Below are 23,092 nucleotides of genomic sequence, written 5' to 3'. Positions count from 1 at the left end.
CACCCTGAAATTACTTGAACCTTTCAATAATTCAGACTCGTGATTCATCAAGTAAATATACTCAACATCTACTCAAATCATCTGTGAAGTAAGAACATAACGATATCCACTACATGCCTCAGCACTCATTGGACTGCACACATCAAAATGTATTACTTCCAACAAGTTGCTTTCTAGTTCCATTTTACTGAAACCGAGGCTTTCAGTCATCTTGCCCATGTGGTATGATTTGCATGTCTCAAGTGATTCAAAATCAAGTGAGTCCGAACGGTCCATTTGCATGGAGTTTCTTCATGCATATACACCAACAGACATGGTTCGCATGTCTCAAACTTTTCAAAAATGAGTGAGTCCAAAGATCCATCTACATGGAGCTTCTTCATGCGTTTTATACCGATATGACTTAAGTGGCAGTGCCACAAGTAGGTGGTACTATCATTACTATCTTTTGGCATGAACATGTGTATCACTACGATCGAGATTCAATAAACCATTCATTTTAGGTGCAAGACCATTGAAGGTATTATTCAAATAAACAGAGTAACCATTATTCTCCTTAAATGAATAACCGTATTGCGATAGACATAATCCAATCATGTCTATGCTCAACGCAAACACCAATCTTGATGGTAGAGGGAGCGGACGATATTTGATCAACCTTGGAAATACTTCCAACACATATCGTCATCTCACCTTTAGCTAGTCTCCATTTATTCCGTAGCTATTATTTCGAGTTACTAACACTTAGCAACCGAACCGGTATCTAATACCCTGGTGCTACTAGGAGTACTAGTAAAGTACACATCAACACAATGTATATCCAATATACTTCTATCGACCTTGCCAGCCTTCTAATCTACCAAGTATCTAGGGTAATTCTGCTCCAGCGGCTGTTCCCCTTATTACAGAAGCACTTAGTCTCGGGTTTGGGTTCAACCTTGGGTTTCTTCACTAGAACAGCAGCTGAATTGCCGTTTCATGAAGTATCCCTTCTTGCCCTTGCCCTTCTTGAAACTAGTGGTTTCACCAACCATCAACAATTGATGCTCCTTCTTGATTTCTACTTTTGTGGTGTCAAACATCGCGAATATCTCAAGGATCATCATATATGTCTCTGATATATTATAGTTCATCACGAAGCTCTAGCAGCTTGGTGGTAATGACTTCGGAGAACCATCACTATTTCATCTGGAAGATCAACTCCCACTCGATTCAAGCGATTGTTGTACTCAGACAATCTGAGCACAAGTTCAACAATTGAGCTTTTCTCCTTAGTTTGCAGGCTAAGAAAATCGTCGGAGGTCTTATACCTCTTGACGTGGGCACGAGCCTGAAATCCCAATTTCAGCCCTCAAAACATCTCATATGTTTTGCGACGTTTCAAAAACGTCTTCGGTGCCTCAACTCTAAACCGTTTAACTGAACTATCACGTAGTTATCAAAACGTGTATGTCAGATGTTCACAACATCCACAGACAACGTTCGAGGTTCAGCACACTGAGCGGTGCATTAAGGACATAAGCCTTCTATGAAGCAATGAGGACAATCCTCAGTTTATGGACCTAGTCCGCATAATTGCTACTATTAACTTTCAACTAATTTTTCTCTAGGAACATAACTAAACAGTAGAACTAAAGCGCGAGCTACGACATAATTTGCGAAGACCTTTTGACTATGTTCAGGATAATTAAGTTCATCTTATGAACTCCCACTCAGATAGACATCCCTCTAGTCATCTAAGTGATTACATGATCCGAGTCAACTAGGCCGTGTCCGATCATCACGTGAGACGGACTAGTCATCATCGGTGAACATCTTCATGTTGATCGTATCTTCTATATGACTCATGCTCGACCTTTCGGTCTTCTGTGTTCCGAGGCCATGTCTGTACATGCTAGGCTCGTCAAGTTAACCCTAAGTGTTTTGCATGTGTAAAACTGTCTTACACCCGTTGTATGTGAACGTAAGGATCTATCACACCCGATCATCACGGCGTGCTTCGAAACGACGAACTGTAGCAACGGTGCACAGTTAGGGGAGAACACTTCTTGAAATTTTAATGAGGGATCATCTTATTTACTACCGTCGTTCTAAGCAAATAAGATGTATAAACATGATAAACATCACATGCAATCAAATAGTGACATGATATGGCCAATATCATATAGCTCCTTTGATCTCCATCTTGGGGCTCCATGATCATCTTGTCACCGGTATGACACCATGATCTCCATCATCATGATCTCCATCATCGTGTCTTCTTGAAGTTGTCTCGTCATTGACATGCAAGTCGTGATTCCCTTGACAAGAACATGATCAATCTCATACATCACATATATCATTCATCACATCCTTTTGGCCATATCACATCACATAGCATACCCTGCAAAAACAAGTTAGACGTCCTCTAATTGTTGTTTGCATGTTTTACGTGGCTGCTATGGGTTTCTAGCAAGAACGTTTCTTACCTACGCAAAACCACAACGTGATATGCCAATTGCTATTTACCCTTCATAAGGACCCTTTTCATCGAATCCGATCCGACTAAAGTAGGAGAGACAGACACCCGCCAGCCACCTAATGCAACTTGTGCATGTCAGTCGGTGGAACCGGTCTCACGTAAGAGTACGTGTAAGGTTGGTCCGGGCCGCTTCATCCCACGATGCCGCCGAATCAAGATAAGACTAGTAACGGGAAGCATATTGAACAAAATCAACGCCCACAACTACTTTGTGTTCTACTCGTGCATAGAAACTACGCAATAGACCTAGCTCATGATGCCACTGTTGGGGAACGTAGCAGAAATTCAAAATTTTCCTACGTGTCACCAAGATCTATCTATGGAGAGACCAGCAACGAGGGGAAGGAGAGTGCATCTACATACCCTTGTAGATCGCTAAGCGGAAGCGTTCAAGTGAACGGGGTTGATGGAGTCGTACTCGTCGTGATTCAGATCACCGATGATCCTAGTGCCGAACGGACGGCAGCTCCGCGTTCAACACACGTACATCCCGGTGACGTCTCCCACGCCTTGATCCAGCAAGGAGAGAGGGAGAGGTTGAGGAAGACTCCATCCAGCAGCAGCACAACGGCATGGTGGTGGTGGAGGAGCGTGGCAATCCTGCAGGGCTTCGCCAAGCACCACGGGAGAGGAGAAGGACTTGGGAGAGAGGGAGGGGCTGCACCAAAGGCAAAAGGTGTGTTTGAGAGGCCCTCCTACCCCACTATATATAGGAATCCCAAGGGGGGGTGCGCCAGCCCCTAGGAGATCCAATCTCCAAGGGGGCGGCTGTTGGAAATATGCCCTAGAGGCAATAATAAAAGCATTATTATTATATTTCCTTGTTCATGATAATTGTCTTTATTCATGCTATAATTGTGTTATCCGGAAATCGTAATACATGTGTGAATAACAGACACCAACATGTCCCTAGTAAGCCTCTAGTTGACTAGCTCGTTGATCAACAGATAGTCATGGTTTCCTGACTATGGACATTGGATGTCATTGATAACGAGATCACATCATTAGGAGAATGATGTGATGGACAAGACCCAATCCTAAACATAGCACAAGATCGTATAGTTCGTCTGCTAGAGTTTTTCCAATGTCAAGTATCTTTTCCTTAGACCATGAGATCGTGTAACTCCCGGATACCGTAGGAGTGCTTTGGGTATACCAAACGTCACAACGTAACTGGGTGACTATAAAGGTAGACTACGGGTATCTCCGAAAGTGTCTGTTGGGTTGACACGGATCAAGACTGGGATTTGTCACTCCGTATGACGGAGAGGTATCACCGGGCCCACTCGGTAATGCATCATCATAATGAGCTCAAAGTGACCAAGTGTCTGGTCACGGGATCATGCATTACGGTACGAGTAAAGTGACTTGCCGGTAACGAGATTGGACGAGGTATTGGGATACCGACGATCGAATCTCGGGCAAGTAACATATCGATTGACAAAGGGAATTGCATACGGGGTTGATTGAATCCTCGACATCGTGGTTCATCCGATGAGATCATCGTGGAGCATGTGGGAGCCAACATGGGTATCCAGATCCCGCTGTTGGTTATTGACCGGAGAGTCGTCTCGGTCATGTCTGCTTGTCTCCCGAACCCGTAGGGTCTACACACTTAAGGTTCGGTGACGCTAGGGTTGTGAAGATATGTATATGCAGTAACCCGAATGTTGTTCGGAGTCTCGGATGAGATCCCGGACGTCACGAGGAGTTCCGGAATGGTTCGGAGGTAAAGAATTATATATAAGAAGTGCTGTTTTGGCCATCGGGACAAGTTTCGGGGTTATCGGTATTGTACCGGGACCACCGGAGGGGTCCCGCGGGCCCACCGGGTGGGGCCACCTGTCCCGGGGGGGCACATGGGCTGTAGGGGGTGCGCCTTGGCCTAGATGGGCCAAGGGCACCAGCCCCAAAAGCCCATGCGCCTAGGGTTCCACTTAAAGGAAGAGTCCAAGTGGTGGAAGGCACCTCTAGGTGCCTTGGGGGGGGGGGGGGAGGGAAACCTCCCCTTGGTAGCCGCACCTAGGAGATTGGATCTCCTAGGCTGCGCACCCCCCCCTTGGCCCTCCTATATATAGTGGGGGAGAGGAGGGACTTCATACACCAGCCCCTGGCGCCTCCCTCTCTCCCCGTTACGTCTCCCTCTTGTAGCCTAGGCGGAGCCCTGCTACTGTGACGCCCTGCATCCACCACCACGCCGTCGTTCTGCTGGATCTTCATCAACCTCTCCTTCCCCCTTGCTGGATCAAGAAGGAGGAGACGTCTCCCGTCCCGTACGTGTGTTGAACGCGGAGGTGCCGTCCGTTCGGCGCTGGTCATGGTGATTTGCATCACGTCGAGTACGCCTTCCTCATCCCCGTTCTTTGAACGCTTCCGCGCGTGATCTACAAAGGTATGTAGATGCAATCCGATCACTTGTTGCTAGATGAACTCCTAGATGGATCTTGGTGAAACGAGTAGGAAATTTTTTGTTTTCTGCAACGTTCCCCAACAGCGGCGGCCAGGGGAGGAGTCCTCCCCCCCAAGGCACCTAGGAGGTGCCTTCCCCTGCTGGGACTCTTCCTTTAGGGTTTCCCCAGGCGCATGGGCCTCTTGGGGCTGGTGCCCTTGGCCCATGTAGGCCAAGGCGCACCCCCTACAGCCCATGTGGCCCCCGGGGTAGGTGGCCCCACCCGGTGGGCCCCCGGGACCCTTCCGGTGGTCCCGGTACAATACCGATGACCCCGAAACTTGTCCCGATGGCCGAAACAGGACTTCCTATATATAAATCTTTACCTCCGGACCATTCCGGAACTCCTCGTGACGTCCGGGATCTCATCCGGGACTCCTAACAACATTCGGTAACCACATACAAGCTTCCTTTATAACCCATGCGTCATCGAACCTTAAGTGTGTAGACCCTACGGGTTCGGGAGACATGCAGACATGACCGAGACGTTCTCCGGTCAATAACCAACAGCGGGATCTGGATACCCATGCTGGCTCCCACATGTTCCACGATGATCTCATCGGATGAACCACGATGTCAAGGACTTAATCAATCCCGTATACAATTCCCTTTGTCTAGCGGTATTGTACTTGCCCGAGATTCGATCGTCGGTATCCCTATACCTTGTTCAATCTCGTTACCGGCAAGTATCTTTACTCGTTCCGTAACACATCATCCCGTGATCAACTCCTTGGTCACATTGCGCATATGATGATGTCCTACCGAGTGGGCCCAGAGATACCTCTCCGCTTACACGGAGTGACAAATCCCAGTCTCGATTCGTGCCAACCCAACAGACACTTTCGGAGATACCTGTAGTGCACCTTTATAGTCACCCAGTTACGTTGTGACGTTTGATACACCCAAAGCATTCCTACGGTATCCAGGAGTTGCACAATCTCATGGTCTAAGGAAATAATACTTGACATTAGAAAAACTTTAGCATACGAACTACACGATCTTTGTGCTAGGATTAGGATTGGGTCTTGTCCATCACATCATTCTCCTAATGATGTGATCCCGTTATCAACGACATCCAATGTCCATGGTTAGGAAACCGTAACCATCTATTGATCAACGAGCTAGTCAACTAGAGGCTTACTAGGGACATGGTGTTGTCTATGTATCCACACATGTATCTGAGTTTCCTATCAATACAATTATAGCATGGATAATAAACGATTATCATGAACAAGGAAATATAATAATAACCAATTTATTATTGCCTCTAGGGCATATTTCCAACACGGGGACTGCCACCTGGACGAAGACCCGGTCAAAACCACGCCATGTCATCCCGAAACCGCTTGCAATCAGGAGAGGGACTTAGCTTGTCCGGTTTTAAGAGCTGGGGATGCAAGTTGTCCGGTTTTATAGTTGAGGGACTAAATTTAGACTTCGTCTAGAGTTGAGGGATGAAAAATATACTTTTCTCTTTTTTAATTCAGCTCGATAGTTTTACCGAGTGCATCCACTCGGCAATGCCTTGTCCGTTTGCCGAGTACTTGCTGTGCCGTCTCCGTTCGTCGCCCGTCAAGTCACTTTATTTTACCAAGTGGTATTGTTTGGCTCTCGGTAAACTCTTTGCCGAGTGCCCGTGTCCTGACTCTCAGTAAATTTCTATTTGCCGGAGAGGTGTACGCCGGGTGGTCTTTGCCGAGTGCAACTCTCGGCAAAGGCTTTGCCGACGGTTATTAGTCATTGCCGAGTATTCGTGGCACCCGGCGTACAGGTTGATTCGAGTAGTGGTACATCACCTTGAGATTGATAAAATCATCACAGACGCGTTCGTAGTCGATGAGGACATCTCCTTCCAGTGAACACACATCGCCAGAAGGCCTAAAATAATCAAGAAAAATGCGAGCAGCTCCGGCGCCCCCTGCATCATCTAAATCCGACAAGCGGCGGCATGACGTCCTTCTTGCAGATAACAAAGAGAAGGGCTCCGAGGGTCACGTGGCGACAACACGAGACTACCGATCGGCCCACCGACGGGAATCAACAACGTTTCCCCAACAATCATCCGCAACGACAAGAAAGTATAAATTCGGGCTCGATTCCCATGTTGTTTGGCAGACAGATTTGTAGGTTCCTCTTAACAACCGAAAACGATGTCCACTCAAACCGAAAGAAAGAAAGAGACATCCCATCTGCTTCTCTTTCTTTCTTGGTGCCTCCCACCCAACACCAGTACATTACGTCGGTACGTCCTCCTTCACTGCCTCCATCTTTCTCCTCCTCCTCCTCCTCCAGGTTCTCTCTCTCTCTCTCTCTCTCTCTCTCTCTTCTGTGCGTGTTCTGTTCCAGTTTTTCTGGAATCATTCTTGATCCTGTGATGGTAGTTTTTCGAGTGTGGTCTGAGGAGGAGAACTAGGAGGTGTTGCCATTGCAGATGCTTAAAAGCAGTCAGCCATGGAAGCAGCAGGGATCCATCACCCACCTCCTCACCTCCATCTGGCAAGTACAAAGAAAACCATAGCATTTGTTTCCTGTTGACTACCAAGTTGGGATCATTGTTGCCAGAAGAGTAAGAGTTGTGGTCATCAAGATTAGCGAGAGATTGTTAAAAATAATCTTTATCTAGTTATTAGATTCTATGTCAAAGCTGCTACTAATTGCACGTTTGTTAGTAGCACAATGAAGTGCACAATGAAGTCCGGTATTTCGTACTAGTTGTAGGTGAGTAGATTCATGCTAGTAACAATGATAAAAGTAGCAGTGTACAAGTAGCAAGTTCAGCATGGTTCTGAGTCCGAGAGGTTTGATACTCTGTCTGATCCATATTATTTGTCGCTGTACAATATGAATCAGAGGAAGTATTTCTTTTTCAAAAAGGGAAATACGCCCCTTTTAATAAAATTGGTCATAGCAGAGGATACTTAGTGCCACTAGGAAATACATTGGTCATAGCAGAGGTTTTACTGTACCACGTAGGGTGGGGATTCAAGATACACTAATGACGGAACAGTTGATGTTAACGGACAACCTGCTGTTAAGGCGAGCACAGGGAACTGGAGAGCATGCTTCTTCGTCTTAGGTATACTGCATAACTCACAACTAAGCATTTCCTTTTCCTTTTCTGAAAGATGCTCCACACTTATTCTCATTGTTTGACCCGCACCAGGTATCCAATTCAGTGAATGCTTGGCCTTCTTCGCGATCTCCAAAAACTTGGTCACCTACCTTACCAGCGTGCTCCATGAAAGCAATATCGACGCGGCCAGAAATGTGTCGACTTGGTTTGGCACCACATTCTTTACGCCGCTTATCAGAGCTTTCTTGGCCGACACGTATTGGGGGAGTACAAGACATTAGTGGTTTTCCTCTCAGTCTACATCGTCGTAAGTGAAACATATGTTGTTGATGTGAACCAATAGACACAGAGGTCCGAGGAAGCACCGCCTTTTTTTGAAAGAAATTATGTTGTGAGCATTCATAAACAACTTCCATGTGTTTTTTTTTTTTGCTACGGGATGCTTCTGCTGACGGTTTCAACGACACTCCCATGGATGATGCAATCATCCAACCACGGTGAGATTCACCGTATCACCGTCTATGTTGGACTGTATCTTACAGCCCTTGGCAACGGTGGCATCAAGCCCTGCACCTCCCCTTTTGGCGCTGACCAGTTTGACATCACGGACACGATGGAGCGGGTGAAGAAGGGCTCATTCTTCAATTGGTTCTACTTCTTGAACACTATTGGCTCCCTTTTGTCGACCACTGTGATCATCTGGGTGCAAGACAATGTTGGGTGGGGGATCGGCTTTGCGATCCCCATGATCCTCACGAGTCTTAGTTTCATGGTGTTCATCGCAAGTAGGAGGATGTACAGATACAAGTCAAAAGGAGAAAGTCCCATGACAACAGCTTCCCAGGTTGTTGTTGCAGCTGCAAGAAATCGCCATCTGAAGTTGCCTGAGGATTGCACAACCTTGCATTACCCGCCTTCATCACCATCGGAGGCTACATTCAGTGTTCAGCATACCACTCAGTTCAGGTAGGTAACAGAATATCCTAGTGAGTAAACATCATACGTTTTTAATTTTGTGTCTGAAAATATGTGTTACATGTGCAGATTTTTGGACAAGGCTGCCATTGTATCACCATCGACACAGGAGAAGAAAGGTGTGGCGACGAGCCCATGGAGGCTATGCACACTCTCTCATGTTGAAGAGGTGAAGATGCTGCTACGTCTGTGCCCTGCATGGGCGTCTTTGCTGGTCTTCTTCATGATCACGGCACAGATGTCGTCGACGGTGATCGAGCAGGGTATGGCAATGGACAACCGCATGGGGTCATTCGCCGTGCCACCGGCCTCCCTCGCCAGCTTCAATGTGGTTACCACACTTGTATTGATCCCCATATATGACGTCGTGCTAGTGCCCCTGGCTCGGCGCGCCACTGGCGAGGACCGAGGTCTCACACAACCGCAGCGCCTTGGCGTCGGTCTCACGTTGTCCACTCTCGCCATGGCTTACCTAGCTCTTCTCGAGAGGAACCGTCTCGCAAAGGCCGCGATCGGGGAAGCGGTGAGCATTATGTGGCAGGCACCGGCATACGCCGTGATGGGTGTTAGTGAGGTGTTTACGGTCATCGGCATGATCGAGCTCTTCTACGACTGGGCTCCGGACAACATGAGGAGCCTGTGCACCGCCTTTGGGCAGCTTGCCATCGCGGCAGGGAGCTACCTCAACTCGGCAGCGCTAGGCGTTGTCGCGTCCGCCACGATGTGGATCCCAGAGGACCTCGACAACGGACACTTGGACTACTTCTTCTGGACAATAGCGGTGCTCAGTGCCTTGAATCTGTTACAGTTTGTACTCTATTCTATGATGTACAATGATAACGTAGCTTGTCGACAACGCCATCCATATTAGTGATGCTTCACTGTGTCGGCAAACACTCGATCAAGCTTCTTGACTATTCTTTGGGTGGAATTATTTGTACTACAGTTGCGGCATGCCTCTTGGACCATAGGCCTATGCTTGACCACCATGATGCTTCGATTTTCGGATACTAGTAATTGAGGAAATGAGTAGGTAGGTAATAATGTAACACTACTAAATGTACTTCAAAAGATATATAACATAGGCAGCAATTTGACACTGATTTTTCGCTTAATTGTAGAAAAGTCGACATCATTGGTGGTCTAACATGAACTATGATTTAAGCGAGACACCGGTAGAGAAATACAAAGTAATATTGGCGGCACGTTGATAGTTACATCAAAGATCTCCTTCAGTGCTCCATGCAAGGATAGTTAAAAAAAAATCAAACTTTTCTCTTGCGAATAAATACTAATAAAATAATGCACAAATTGTTTTTCATCTCATTTCTTTGACATATGGTTTTATAACCCGGCCCAAACCTGTTACACAGGGCCCACCGGTCAGACACACCCACTCGCTGACTCAAGGGGGCCACCACTCAGCTATACTGCGGCTACCCAAGCTCCTGCGCCGGCTTCCTCTGCTCCACTCCACTGCCATCCGCCCGCCGTGACAAGAAAGCAGAGCAGCTGCGGCGCCGGCCGGCCAGCTCCATCTCCGCGATTCCTTCCATGGCCGGCGGTGGCGTCGTCGGCGCGGGGGCGGACCGCCGGGAGGGCGAGTGGCTGCGCGCGTACGGCCGGGCGGCGGCGATGGTGCCGCGGGTGGAGGCGCTCGCCGCCGGCCGCGCGCGGCTGGAGGCCGTGAACGCGCTGCAGCACGAGTCCTGGGAGGCGCGCGACGTTCTCCTCCAGTGCCGCCTCCTCCAGGTGACCCCTCCGCTCCCTCCTCTTTATCCCACCTAGGGTTTCGGGCTTTCGGCTGCTGACTGGTGTGTGCTCGCGGAAATGTCAGGCGGATGAGAACACGAGGATGTGGGAGGCAACGTGCATGGCCCAGTAGCCCTCCGGCGATGACCGGACGTTCGCCGGTAAGGGGAGCATTTCCTCACCTACTACTCTGTCTGCTACTAGCACTGCGTTATCTCTGTTGCTCTATATTGATGTTTGGGATTTGGGAGCACAGTCTGCGTCAATTTTCGTAACTTATATTTTGTGTGCCCATGCCTGCTTCTTATACTGTTATTAGATAAGAGTGAAGGAAGTTGAAGGTGGTGCAGGGCATTGCCTAAACGGCGCAGGCCATGAGCACATTGCAGGAGATCTAGAAGCAGCGCTAAGACTATTGAACCAAGCTCATGAGGCACTGATTGCAGACAAGGATAAGGAAACTTCAGCACTGATTGCAGACAAGGATAAGGAAATTTCAGCACTGATTGCAGACAAGGATAAGGAAATTTCTGCACTAATTGCAGAAAAGGACCTCGTGCGAGAGCAGTTTACGACACTGGAGCGGGACTATGCTGACCTTCGTAGCTACAGCAGTAAACAAGCAGCACAAGTTACTGAAGCAAAGCAAGAGCTTGAGCAGCTGCAAGTGGCATCCCAAAAGAAGGACGATGAGATTCCCAAACCGCGAGCACGAGCAAAATCAGTTGAAGCCAAAAGGAAGGTGCTTCCTAAGGATAAGCGACAGGAGATGACCTGTATGCCCAAGGAGACAGATGGGCAAATTGAAAAATGCAAAGATGGGCAGCCTGAGACTAGTGAAAAGTGCAACAAGGATACGAGTGAGACACACACAAAAAATTGTTCACAAGGTCCTGGTTTAAGGGGGCAAGAAATGAAAATTTGTTCTTCTAAGCAAATGCTAGCAAAAGATGGGCAACCTCAGACTAGCCTGAAGCGCAAGTGCGTCACTTCCTCATTACCAAATATAAGTATTTCATTTCCATGTATATGGACGACTCACACTATACCATTTTTTATCATTGTGTTATTCCTTTACTATTTATAGTGACCCTGTCTTTCCATACATGTACAGTTAATGGACACCCTTGCACCTGTTAAGCAGACCTGGCTTGCATGTTAATAAGCTGATCACCTTGTACTAATATGCGTAGACAAATAAAATTTGGAATGTCATTTATCTACATTTCTGTCTTGTTCTCATTCTCTGAAAAGCTTCCTGTTGGAATTTGGATTGTCTTTGGTCTAGTAAGGGTTTTGGTTTCATGGGCGTGTCAGTTGACTAATTGCTATTTGGCTTGTAGTATAATGAGCAGAATGCAAATGATGAGGAAAAGAGTAATCAAGTTCTAGAGCCTCTCAACAAGAAGAGGGTACCAGAGAAAGGGGAAGTGGAGCAAGATGACGGTAAGGTCAAACTCGCCAACGGTGAAAGCAATCGGTAAATACTCGTTTTTCTTGTGATTCTCGGTTTTATACTAGTCTTGTATTCTGATGGTGTTCTATTTGGTTCACCTTGCCTTGAAGGCCTGCCCAGCAGTCGATGAACGACATGCTCCTCAAGATCCGTGCCGTGAAGGATAGTTTGAGGGACAAACCTGGCAAGTTTGAGGAGTCGATGATAAACGCCGCGATCCTCTACGTCCATGCCGTGAAGGATAGTTTCAGGGACAAACCTGACAAGTTTGGGGAATTCTTGGCGCTCCTGCGCGGAGTCTATAGCAAGAGGTCCGTGATGCATGAGCAGCTACATCTACACAACTTTCTCTGTTTTTAATTTTGACGGATTGTAAACTTTCCTCTTGGTCCTTTTTTTCTATTTGAAGGATCGATGCTCGAGCCTTCGCCAGCGCCTTGAAGGTCCTGTTCGACGGGCGCCCTGAACTCATACTTCAGTTCAATACGTTCATGACATCGTAGTTCAATACCAGACCGAGCTCAGGAAAGACGGCAGGGCTGGTTTAATGAAATGTGGCCATGAGTCCCGGCTAGCTAGGAGCAGATGAACTGATAACTGCTGCCACTTTTTTTTGTAGACTGATGAAGTTCCAGTCTTCCATTTTGCTGGTCTTGCCGTGTGTGAATTCGTTTCCGGAAGCTGAAAAAGTAACGTGTAAATTATCTATTAGGACTCTCTGCCTATTTTCCACTGTTTTCTCAACATAAAAATGAGGCTGCTTTTGAAGTGTTGGTGGCTGGCTCGGAAGGGGAAAAGCTCATGGATACTTGTTTTTTCATGGTTGCGGCGCATCCGCAAAATCGTAACCGATTTATTGCGTAGTTACTTGAGCATTAAACAAACTATGGGAAAATTCTCTTCTGGTATGGCTGAGCATGACTTCATTTTGCCGAGCTTCCATAATTCTTTCCATTTGTGTTTTCGATGATAGTTTCGATTGCTAGTTCCACTCGGTGATCAGCAGCATTGTAATATGTGTCTTCAATTTTTTTTAGCAAGAGGCTCATGCCACGTTCCAATTTTTTGAAAGGAAACGAAAGTATTGTACTCCCTCTGTAAATAAATATAAGAGCGTTTAGGTCACTACTACTAGTTTATAGCTGGAAATTACACGCCCTGTTGGGCAGCATTGTAATATGTGTGTTACTTGTGGGATGAACATAAGGACCATATCAATCCTGGAAATGAAATAAGAAGCCGATGATCTGCACCTGAATGTTGATGTGTATACTCACTGCTGGGCATACTTTGCAGTACTGTGTCAATGTAGGTCTGCACAGAAGAATCTTAATATTTTTTACTACATGAAAACTAACATATTCATGTGAGTTTACTGTTTAAATTTACAGTTAAATGGCCGATTAATCCCTGCTCGTAGGTTCTAGGCGATTAATTGATTAATTGGCTGATTAACTTGCCGATTAGCCTATTAATCTCTTATTCACCAGCCAACCGAGCAACTACTAGTTAACGATTTTCTCAACAATGATCAGAATAAATGAGCCTCTTGCTGGCAAATGGCAAAGTAAAGTAAAGTTGTAGTACATCTTTTTGCCAAATGATGAACATGTGCTTTAAAAAGAGACAAAAACAATGTTCAGGGACAAGTGTTCACCCTTCTCCCATAACCACGCCGCCACACCCCAATGTCATTTTCGTCATTAGAAAACTCTCACTCAGTGGTGAGACAAAGTCTTCACGCTCAAACATCGGTCGGGCAGACAGTGAAGGGCCCAGATATTGAGGTTTGCCGGGATAACGACCGATGACCGAGCTCGATTGCGTTGCGTTCGCTGCTAGGGGGAGATGCCCTACACCGCCGCCGGAGACCAGGGGCGGCATCCCCTGCTCACCCCCGGAGGTGGATTCACGAGATCACACCCTCGCTGGCTCCTCGCCCACGCCGAAGGAGACACCTCCATGACAATGAAGAGGTAAAAACAAAAGGAAAATTTATTTTCTCCATGGCCATGGAGCAAGATATTTAATGTGAGGTTTTTTCCCTCAAAAAAATGTGAGATTTCTTTTATTTAAGCAACAACGGTCGTTTCCGGCTCTCCCTCCGACCCCCAAACCCCGCCCGCAATCCTCAGGTGAAAAGACGGAAACGCCCACCACCACCCCCGCTCCACCCCTGATTCGAACCAATCCATGGCCGGCGGCGGCGCGTCGCCGGCGCGGGAGGGCGGCCGGGAGGAGTGGCTGCGCATCTACGACCGGATGGTGGCCGTCCTGCGGAAGAGCCACCGGGACGTGGAGGCGCTGCTCGCCGACCGCACGCGCCTCGAGGCCGTCCTCAAGATCCAGCACGACTTCTGGCTCCACCGCGATGCCGTCCTCAGGGACCGCCTCGACGAGGTCCGCCCCTCCCCCCCTCCTCCCTGATTCCATCCTTTTCCGACGAGGTCCGGCCGGCCGGCGGCTGACGGTCCCTAGGGTTTCGCTGGCAGACGCGGAGGGTGGAGGACTGCCTGCGGCGGGGCGACGCCGCCAAGCTCGACCTGCTCCTCGGAGACAAGGACCTCGAGGTGCGCCGCCACCGGATCTACATCGGTAAGACCACAAATTCCCCAACCCCCTCCCCCTATGTGCCGTTCTTGTCGATTTGGTGGGAGAAATCCAGAAATCCTGGGGCATGGATTCTTCTGGAGGGTTTTGGGTAGCTCTAGGTGCCAAAGCCGGCGTCTTTTTCGGCTCAGGGGTCGTCTCCGGAGGCCTATCCGCTGCCACACCCGCCAAATGTTCCATCTTTGCTTGCGTTCGCTCTGCAATGCTTGGATTGACATTGTTGTGGTGCTTGCTGTGGCATGCCTGATGTGAATTTTGTCAAGATTCTCTGTATGTATGTATGCTGCTGTGCTGGTTTAGTTATTTCTGTATGTTTCGCCCTACAGACATTTTACGGAAGTTCTAAGCTAATTCACCAAATGTGTATGTCATAATATTGTTTGGGCTTCAAAAGTTGTTAATCACGGCGGCAGTTCATACATCGTTGCACCGTTGGACGCCAAAGCGGTAGCCCAACGATGATATTTCGTCATTTCCACAGCATATTGCTTCCGTTCACATTCATCAAGAACCAGGATTCCTGGCGATTGCGACCCACTTATAATGACAGCTAGTGCTTTCCTTTTTTCCATTTGGAATAACGTTTCGCTAAGGAGTTATATTGCTACTGGTTGCTGATATCATTGCGTTTTGTGTTTGATGTAGAACACCAAGATGGTGACCTGGAGGATTTCAAAAGGGATGCGGCTGCTTTGGCTCAAGAAAACAATGAACTGAAGGTACTTACCAAAACATAAGTTGCTTTACTCACAAGCATGTAGTAAACTTGTCCATCTCGTTAACTGTTGTTTTGTATCTGCTCCTCCTGTTTTCTTCTTAACTTTAGATAAAACTGAAGGAAGCTGAAAGTTGTGCCGAGCTCAGCGAGCCGACTACAGACCCCGAGCACAGCGGAAGAGATTTGAGAGCAGAGATACGGAAGCTAAAGAAAGCCTATAAGGCCCTGAGCTCGCAAAAGGAGAGTGAGGTTTCCGCGTTACTTGCAGAAAAGGATTTTGTGTGGAACCAGTACAAGACAATGGAGAAGGATTACGAGACGCTCCTTAAGAAGAAGAAGATGGAGGCAGCACAGGCTACTGAAGCAGCAGAGAAGCTTCAGCAGAAGGTGGAGGAGCTGCAACTGCAAGTGGTGGCCCAAAAGAAGGATGACGATGTTGGCAGATTGCAAGCAGAAGCTAATGATGCCAAAAAGAAGGTACTGGCTCTTGAGGATAAGCTACAAAAAATGCACTCCCTGGTCAGTGAGAAAGATGATGAAATCCAAAAACTCAAGAGTGGGCACCTTCAGTCTAGTCAAAAGCGGAAGAAGGATATCAGTGGGACACATAGAAGATCTAGGTCTGAAGGTCCATCTGTACGGGGCAAGTCTAAAGGTAATCCTCGGAGGCAAATGGCAGAAGAAGATCAACCTGAGACCAGTCAGAAGCGTCAGTGTGCCTCTTCGTTGTCAAGTGTAAGTATTCCATTCCCAAGTATATCATTCATGTACTGAGCTACTGACATGCTCCACTGATAACCTAGACGCTGAGTTCCTGTTTTAGAAAAAATTAACTTTTCCTGTGACCGTGTAGCAACATCTGGTTGCAATGTCTAATTCTTGGAAGGCTGCATGAGTTGCATTTTGCTGTAAATATGGACAAAGAGTAATGTTGATGTAATTTAAGTGAGTATTAGTTGAGTTGCAAGTGCTCATAAAGCAAAAGTACCATCACATATACTAAAGTACATTCTTAGAGGAGTCGGAACCAGGCAAAATATGTCTCTGACTTACCAGTTTATCACTTTCCAGCTAATGGGTAACCTTGTACTGCTAGCTTGCTCATCTATATGCGTAAACAACCCTCCGCAGAGAGGAAATATTATGCATCTTATTGCATTGTAACCCCATTCCTCATCAGTTACAATGTCCTAAGTCTTTGATGTTGCATGAGTTGCGACCCTGCGCAAGCGGGAGCTACATGCACTGGGGCTGCCCCTTTTATGAGTTGCGATCAGCTTTTGTTCATAAATAGTAAAATCTGCAATTTACTTGCGTCAGTAGCAACTTTTCACCAATAATTGTAATGTCCAATTCTTGGCAAGCCGCCTCAGCTGTGTCTTGCTGTAAATATGGACAAAGAGTTAACTTGATGGATTTTAGGTGAGCATTATGTTCCTTGGTACGTGCTCATGAAGGACCATCAGATATGAATTCAAGGAGACTTAAGAACGTGGCCAAATATTTTCCTTGATTTAACCATATTACTGTCAACCTTGCTTGTAACCTTGTATTACTGGTTTGTTCATCTATACGCAGAAGCAAGACCGAACATACCACTCTTATGGCACTAACCAAGTGCTCATCTATGTCCTAATTCTTGGTAGGCCGCATGAGTTGTGTCTTGCTGTAAATATGGACAAATAATAAGGTTGATGGAATTTAGATGAGCATCACTGAGTCATATATGCTCATAAAGGACCATCACATATACACCCAGGAGACTGATTAATAGTAGGACACGACACTGTAAACCTTTTTGCTCGTCTATGTCCTAATTCTTGGTAGGCCGCATAAGTTGCATCCTGCCGTAAATATGGACAGATAATAATGTTGATGGAATTTAGATGAGCATCATGTGAGTCGTAGATGCTCATAAAGGACCACCACATATACACTTGTGGAGACTAGTAATAGGACATGACTCATCTATGTCCTAATTCTTGGTAGGCCGCATAAGTTGCATCCTGCTGTAAAATATGGACAAACAATAATGTTGGTGGAATTTAGATGAGCATCATGTGAGTTGTAGATGCTCATAAAGGACCACCACATATACACTTGGTAGACTAGTAGTAGGACATGACTCATCTATGTCCTAATTCTTGGTAGGCTGCATAAGTTGCATCCTGCTGTAAAATATGGACAAACAATAATGTTGTTGGAATTTAGGTGAGCATCATGTGAGTTGTAGATGCTCATGAAGGACCACCACATATACACTGTAATCCTTTTTGCACATCAATGTCCTAATTCTTGGTAGGCCGCGTAAGATGCATCCTGCTGTAAATATGGACACATAGTAATGCTGATGGAATTTAGATGAGCATCATGTGAGTTGTAGGTGCTCATAAAGGACCATCATAGATACACTTGTGATACCAGTAGTAGGATGGCAAACATATGCTGTTTTCATTATCAGTATTTCATCTGAACTATTTCTACACCTGAGGTGGCTAGTTTATTTGTCTGCGTGCATAGTCCAAATTACACGACAATGAGAGGGCCTATCGTCTTTGCCTGTGTTGCTTTGAATTTTCTGCCTCACATATTATGATGTCCTAATTCTTGGTGGGCTGCATGAGTTGCATCTTGCTGTAAATATGGACGAACAGTAAACTGATGGAAACTTGGTGAGATTGTTCTTTAAGTCTTGAATGCTCGCAATGGGACTGTCGCATAGTTTCCTCGAGACTATTGATAAACTTTCGGTTTCCGAATATCTCTGCAATCACAATAAAGTTTTAACTATATCATGGACAAGAGCGATCCTTTACATACTTAGAAGTGTTGAGCATCAAAGTTTTATACAAATGTTGGCAATGTGAGCTTTGAATACGGATGTACAGATTGAGGTTAATTGAACCTAATGTGCTTGGTTTTGAGTGCTAGGAAGTTTTATTTTGTTCTTATAAATAGTAGCTTCAAGATATTTTGCTGTAGTTTGGTGCAATGTGTATCACCATGTTGAAAGCTGGACCTGTTATTAAATGTTTTCTGAGCTTGTATTGTGGTATATGGCATAGAAAACATACTACTTGCTTCAAGACCTTCCTTGGTTTTTCTTTCCTGGTTTCTTTTGTACCCTTGTTCTCCTGTGGTGCAACTAAGCTGGTAAAAGTATAATCTACGGATACTATGTGGAGGAATATGTGTGCTGACAGAACACCATTGCTGCGTGCAGGGACTGGCGCTCCGGCGTTGCTCCTCGAGGATGACGCACCTGAGACCCGCGTCGTCGTCATCACCTGCGCCTCAGCAGGTACTCTTCCACTCCAGTTTCAAGGTCCCAAAGCTGAAGGCCCCCGCCCCTCCTCCCCCTCCCCCCTCGTAGTAGTCTGATCTAATGGTATCCTGACATGTGCAGCTGCTGTTAGACCTCCATGATGGCTGTGTTTAGGTGTGTGGAGTTGGTGATCAGGTTTAAGTTTTATCTTGCGCCGCGTGCTCACTGGAGGCGGCGATTGTGTTTTGTAACCTACATCCTCTCCCTTATTTTGGAGGCCCTTTTGTAACATATTCGTGGGCGCTGCGCGAATGGGAGAGCTCACTGACCGGTGTATGTATGTATGTGTGTGTTAACCAGGTGGTGCCCTGGGGCCGGAATTCGCGAGGTGTTTGAGATGTGATACAAACTCCCCTCAGTAATAGCTGTGTGTTTCTGCCGTTGGTGTATAGAATGTTGAGTGGTGGATGTGTGAGAGGACATAAATGTGCACATTGTGGATGATTACAGGGAGTGCTTGCGTTTCTGTTTGGGAAAATTGGTGCTTGTTGTGTAGCAATTTGAATTTGTGCTTTGTAGCAATTTGCGTTTAGGGTTTTCGATGGTCAAGTTGCGGTGTCCATGTAAATGTGGGGAAATTTGTAACCCATTTCAGATGCTTTGTGTCCACTTGATATCTTATACACAGGCATTTCCTCCATATGGTGCTGGTTTGGCATTTCTTTTCTGTGTATATAAATAAACCTGACTAAAAGGGCGGCGATTTCATTGTTGGGAAAAGTGCTCGCGGTATCACGTTACCAACTGTCAAAATAGTACTCCCTCTGTCCGGAAACCTCAAATGGGGACGTCCATTTGAGGGATAAGAAGCTTTTTCGGACAGAGGGAGTAGTGTGCAAGCATACGAGAGAAAGGCGATGCTGCGAAAAATAACCAGAAAGTGGTTGGAAATCGCAAATTTCCCTCGTAAATTCTTAGCAAGAGGGTGAAGACAAAATTTTTAAACCAAGCTTCCAAAACAAGTTGAGAAAAACAAAATTCCAAGAGGGAGGAGACTCTTCTTCTTGGAGCACAAGAAGTAACCGCCCGCTCCCCAGCCACTGCCACGCGGGCCCCATCCGCAACAAGTCTCCGCCGCGGGCCGCCAGTATAAGGCCCGGCCCACCCGATCCATCCCTGTCTTCTTTATCACCCGAGCCCTCCCCTTCTTCTCACCCACGAAAGAGAGAGAGAAGAGAAGAGGAGCCCTCCACCCCGCCGTCGCAGCGCCAACCAAACCCTCGTCGTCGTCCCGGATCCCGCCGTAGCCGCCGCCGCCGCAGCCATGCCGTTCACCCCGGGACCCTACTCCGGCAAGAGCACCCTCGCCCTCGTAAGAACTCGAAAGCGCCCTCATAGAACTCCGATTCCTCCGCGGCCTCGCGGATCAGATCTGGATGACTGACTGACCGATGATCGGCGTCCTCGCGATGGACGTTGCTTTGCAGGTGGCCAGGGTCTCCGCGGTCGGCGTCGGCGTCGTCTACGGCTCCATCAAGCTCGGCATCCTCAAGGTACCGTACCGCGCCCCCAATCCCCCAACCCCCCTTCCTTCCTTGGTACCGCCGCGCGATCGTTGCGATTTTGGTAGCGTCAGATGTGGGTCGGTGCGCCCGGTGGTTGCTACGGTTAGGATGGTTTGCTCCTAGGGCTGGACTGATAGGATTGGATTGTGCTCTGTGTGCCGCCGCGAATCTGAGATTATTAGTCAAGGGCTTGTCTTCCGAGATGGGATCGGGAATGCAGCCAATTTGCTGGTTGGGCGCCTTGATTATTCATTCTTCTGGTTTGGCCTGCGTCACGCTTGGCCTTGGCCGTGTTCTCTGTTGAGCCAGAGTTTTACCAAGGGTTTGGGTTCAGAGGCACGATTGAGAAATCGTGACTTACTAGCACTTGATTCTTATGCCGGTGGTTCAGTATCTATTGCCACTCCTTAGCAACTAGTGTTCCACTAGCTAGGCGTATTTTTGGACCAACTGCTTGTCTCTTCGTTGGCCTATAACTACATTTGCATGATTGGATGGTTTGTTTCTGGATGATAGGGTTACGTAGCATCATGCACTAGTTCTCAAGACTTGTTAGCATTTTCTGTTTGTTTCAGTATTAATAATATGTAGCAGCATCATGGATTCATAGACTAGTTATGGAGACTTGTCACTTCATGCTCCTCTGCTTCTGGTTACACCTGCTTGCTGTCGTGTGAATTGTTCTCTTGTTATCTGACAGTTGGAGTCCGAGGCCTAGTTGAACACTGCACTGCTTAATTTGTACTCCCTCCGTTTGGAATTACTTGTCGCAGATATGGATGTATCTAGAACTAAAACATCCATATCTGAGACAAGTAATTCGGAACGGAGGGAGTAGTTCTCATAACTCATGGCGCATGTGTTTCGTATTTAAGTAAAAGTTTAGCTGCCGGAGATAGATCTTGCTCAGGGAAGCATGTACCATAAGTTGCCTGATTAGCTCCACAAGTCGCAGGGGCTTCTTTCTATGACCTGTACAGATTTGGGGACTTTGTTTCTCTTCTCTGCTTGATAGCATTTTGGATATTGATTGGACACACTTTGTACAAAACGATTTATCTTGTACATTGCTCTGACTAACTTGTATAGATGAAGGGTTTGTCTAGAGCACATCTAGATGTGCTCTAGTTATTGCACATCTAAGTGAGTGAATCAAGTATAAAGAGAAAAAGAAAAAAGAAAAAAAAATATCCACACGAATCTCAACGTAAGATCAATGACATGGGACTTAGATGTGCAATACTTATGGCACATCTAGATGTGCTTTAGCAAAACTGATAGATGAAACCATACTTGTCAAATATCGAGAATCACTCCTGAATCATAATGTTTCGTTTCCTGCTTCAGCCACCAATAAGAAAAACACTTATCTTCATATCAGGCTTATTATAGAGATAGTAATGTTCATCTTATTTCCGTTTAGCTGATCCATCAACTGCTTAGTGTAAGACATGTTTTTCTGTTCACTGAATCATATTTCTTCTCTATTTTTACCATCAATCCATCTTCTTACAGTTGCATGCTGTTTTTATTTTTGGCTCTCCAGATGACCAAGCCCAAGGAGGAGGCAGCAGCTCATCACTGAGGACAAGTAGCTCCAGCGGGTTGACGCCGTAGATTCACAATGTACCTTCCATATGTGCATTCGGTTCTGTGATTTGTGTCTTGAAACCCAAAAAACCCCAGACCCATGTGGGAGCTGAACCTTAGTTTTTTGCTTGTGGAAAATAATATCCTCGGCTGAATCGACTTGAAATCAGGAAAGAGTGAAACTTAAAATCCTTTGGTGTGGTTCTTTCGATTCAGATCCAGTTTTTGTTATGCCATCTAGTTTTTGCTCTGGACCTGATTGGCTTGTCTAGCGAGCATCTTGGCGACTGAATTTATGTGTATTTTTTTCCTCCGTCTGTAAAGAAATATAAGAGCGTTTAGATCACTATACTAACACTCTTATATTTCTTTATTATAGAGGGAGTTATATTGCAAGTTCCATATAGACCTACATTGGTGTTGCCTGTGCTTCGTGAACGCAGAAGAGTTACAGCAAAGAAGTTCAGAGATTTGAAGAAGGTTTGCTGATTTTGGGATATTTTTTGGAGAAGTTTGTGGGTTTGAATATATTCATGCATTTGAAAAAAGTTTATGGATTCGAAGAAAGTTTGTGGATTTATTAAGAAAACATCCTAAATTTGTAAGAAGGATTTGGATATATGGATTAAAAAAACAAAAATTGGAAAAAGTTTGTGGATTTCAAAACGAGAAGGAGTGGAGGGAGGTGTGGAAGGGACCTTGAGCTGCTGCTGCTCCTCTCCACGGCTGGGCATCGAGTGGGTTGAGTTCTCCTGCAGGAAAGCTCTAGGCATTGTATTTAGCAACTGTATCAGTTTTATCACCGGGGATAAATAGAGGAAGCTGCTACCATCATGCTCATGCAACCGTGTGTGTTTCTTCACCCTGCTGTCCGATTTCGACAAAATGTGCTCCAACTCAAACACCACAAATCAAAACTTCTTTCGGATCGACGACTCCCGAGACAGAGGATCTGTGGCTGCTCTGCTACGATTGGAAAGAAACTAACAAAGGGCAGCGACAATGTTTCCTATTGCTATCTATCCACTGCCGCCAAATCATTCCTTGAATGGAGTCAAGTTGCTTCGCACAAAGAGAAAAAGAAAAACAGTGAGCGCTTAGAAGAGAGAATTTGGCCG

General features: G+C 46.4%; 4 protein-coding genes, 7 non-coding genes and 1 pseudogene across 12 annotated transcripts; all 12 read left to right on the top strand.

Annotated features, from left to right (window-relative positions):
- Positions 1–7,222: 7,222 nt before the first annotated feature.
- Positions 7,223–9,912, top strand: LOC123186924 (protein NRT1/ PTR FAMILY 8.5). The gene is made up of 4 exons (XM_044598655.1): positions 7,223–8,046; positions 8,134–8,350; positions 8,482–9,009; positions 9,088–9,912. The coding sequence occupies exons 3-4, from the start codon at positions 8,483–8,485 to the stop codon at positions 9,887–9,889; spliced, it is 1,329 nt and encodes a 442-aa protein (XP_044454590.1). The 5' UTR covers positions 7,223–8,046; positions 8,134–8,350; position 8,482; the 3' UTR covers positions 9,890–9,912.
- A 438-nt stretch (positions 9,913–10,350) lies between these two features.
- Positions 10,351–12,958, top strand: LOC123186925 (late embryogenesis abundant protein At3g53040). The gene is made up of 6 exons (XM_044598656.1): positions 10,351–10,770; positions 10,856–10,931; positions 11,090–11,776; positions 12,114–12,250; positions 12,337–12,537; positions 12,636–12,958. Exons 2-6 carry the CDS (start codon positions 10,860–10,862, stop codon positions 12,727–12,729), a joined length of 1,191 nt encoding a protein of 396 aa, XP_044454591.1. The 5' UTR covers positions 10,351–10,770; positions 10,856–10,859; the 3' UTR covers positions 12,730–12,958.
- A 1,369-nt stretch (positions 12,959–14,327) lies between these two features.
- LOC123186922 (MAR-binding filament-like protein 1) lies at positions 14,328–19,519 on the top strand. Of its 2 annotated transcripts, XM_044598654.1 has the most exons (6): positions 14,328–14,626; positions 14,719–14,821; positions 15,482–15,555; positions 15,663–16,289; positions 18,778–18,855; positions 18,961–19,519. In XM_044598654.1, exons 1-6 carry the CDS (start codon positions 14,420–14,422, stop codon positions 18,991–18,993), a joined length of 1,122 nt encoding a protein of 373 aa, XP_044454589.1. In that variant the 5' UTR covers positions 14,328–14,419; the 3' UTR covers positions 18,994–19,519. The 2 variants fall into 2 exon arrangements, with proteins under 2 accessions (XP_044454589.1, XP_044454588.1); XM_044598653.1 differs by having other exon boundaries at positions 18,778–19,519.
- On the top strand, positions 16,442–16,554 carry LOC123038528 (uncharacterized; annotated as a pseudogene).
- LOC123038527 (small nucleolar RNA snoR103) lies at positions 16,919–17,026 on the top strand. Its single transcript, XR_006417911.1, has one exon. It is a non-coding gene; the product is annotated as a small nucleolar RNA snoR103 (small nucleolar RNA).
- LOC123038521 (small nucleolar RNA snoR103) lies at positions 17,202–17,307 on the top strand. Its single transcript, XR_006417906.1, has one exon. It is a non-coding gene; the product is annotated as a small nucleolar RNA snoR103 (small nucleolar RNA).
- On the top strand, positions 17,383–17,489 carry LOC123038520 (small nucleolar RNA snoR103). Its single transcript, XR_006417905.1, has one exon. It is a non-coding gene; the product is annotated as a small nucleolar RNA snoR103 (small nucleolar RNA).
- On the top strand, positions 17,545–17,652 carry LOC123038519 (small nucleolar RNA snoR103). The gene has a single exon (XR_006417904.1). It is a non-coding gene; the product is annotated as a small nucleolar RNA snoR103 (small nucleolar RNA).
- Positions 17,707–17,814, top strand: LOC123038523 (small nucleolar RNA snoR103). Its single transcript, XR_006417908.1, has one exon. It is a non-coding gene; the product is annotated as a small nucleolar RNA snoR103 (small nucleolar RNA).
- LOC123038518 (small nucleolar RNA snoR103) lies at positions 17,858–17,964 on the top strand. Its single transcript, XR_006417903.1, has one exon. It is a non-coding gene; the product is annotated as a small nucleolar RNA snoR103 (small nucleolar RNA).
- LOC123038529 (small nucleolar RNA snoR103) lies at positions 18,170–18,278 on the top strand. The gene has a single exon (XR_006417912.1). It is a non-coding gene; the product is annotated as a small nucleolar RNA snoR103 (small nucleolar RNA).
- A 404-nt stretch (positions 19,520–19,923) lies between the features above and the next one.
- LOC123186921 (uncharacterized) lies at positions 19,924–22,189 on the top strand. Its single transcript, XM_044598652.1, has 3 exons — positions 19,924–20,191; positions 20,307–20,372; positions 21,931–22,189. The coding sequence occupies exons 1-3, from the start codon at positions 20,144–20,146 to the stop codon at positions 21,967–21,969; spliced, it is 153 nt and encodes a 50-aa protein (XP_044454587.1). The 5' UTR covers positions 19,924–20,143; the 3' UTR covers positions 21,970–22,189.
- The last annotated feature ends 903 nt before the right edge of the window (positions 22,190–23,092 follow it).

This window comes from Triticum aestivum, chromosome 2A (assembly GCF_018294505.1).
Source record: "Triticum aestivum cultivar Chinese Spring chromosome 2A, IWGSC CS RefSeq v2.1, whole genome shotgun sequence".
Lineage (NCBI taxonomy): Eukaryota > Viridiplantae > Streptophyta > Magnoliopsida > Poales > Poaceae > Triticum > Triticum aestivum.
Note: the sequence above shows the minus strand (reverse complement) of the source record. Positions and strands in the feature narration are given on the sequence as shown.

Coding starts and splice junctions, on each gene's coding strand:
- LOC123186921 (XM_044598652.1), top strand. CDS start 20,144: ATGCCGTTCACCCCGGGACCCTACTCCGGCAAGAGCACCCTCGCCCTC. Junction 20,192..20,306: donor GCAAGAGCACCCTCGCCCTC/GTAAGAACTCGA, acceptor GTTGCTTTGCAG/GTGGCCAGGGTCTCCGCGGT. Junction 20,373..21,930: donor TCAAGCTCGGCATCCTCAAG/GTACCGTACCGC, acceptor TTGGCTCTCCAG/ATGACCAAGCCCAAGGAGGA.
- LOC123186924 (XM_044598655.1), top strand. CDS start 8,483: ATGCTTCTGCTGACGGTTTCAACGACACTCCCATGGATGATGCAATCA. Junction 9,010..9,087: donor CAGCATACCACTCAGTTCAG/GTAGGTAACAGA, acceptor TTACATGTGCAG/ATTTTTGGACAAGGCTGCCA.
- LOC123186925 (XM_044598656.1), top strand. CDS start 10,860: ATGAGAACACGAGGATGTGGGAGGCAACGTGCATGGCCCAGTAGCCCT. Junction 12,251..12,336: donor GCCAACGGTGAAAGCAATCG/GTAAATACTCGT, acceptor CTTGCCTTGAAG/GCCTGCCCAGCAGTCGATGA. Junction 12,538..12,635: donor CGCGGAGTCTATAGCAAGAG/GTCCGTGATGCA, acceptor TTCTATTTGAAG/GATCGATGCTCGAGCCTTCG.
- LOC123186922 (XM_044598653.1), top strand. CDS start 14,420: ATGGCCGGCGGCGGCGCGTCGCCGGCGCGGGAGGGCGGCCGGGAGGAG. Junction 14,822..15,481: donor CCGCCACCGGATCTACATCG/GTAAGACCACAA, acceptor TGTTTGATGTAG/AACACCAAGATGGTGACCTG. Junction 16,290..18,777: donor GTGCCTCTTCGTTGTCAAGT/GTAAGTATTCCA, acceptor TGCTGCGTGCAG/GGACTGGCGCTCCGGCGTTG.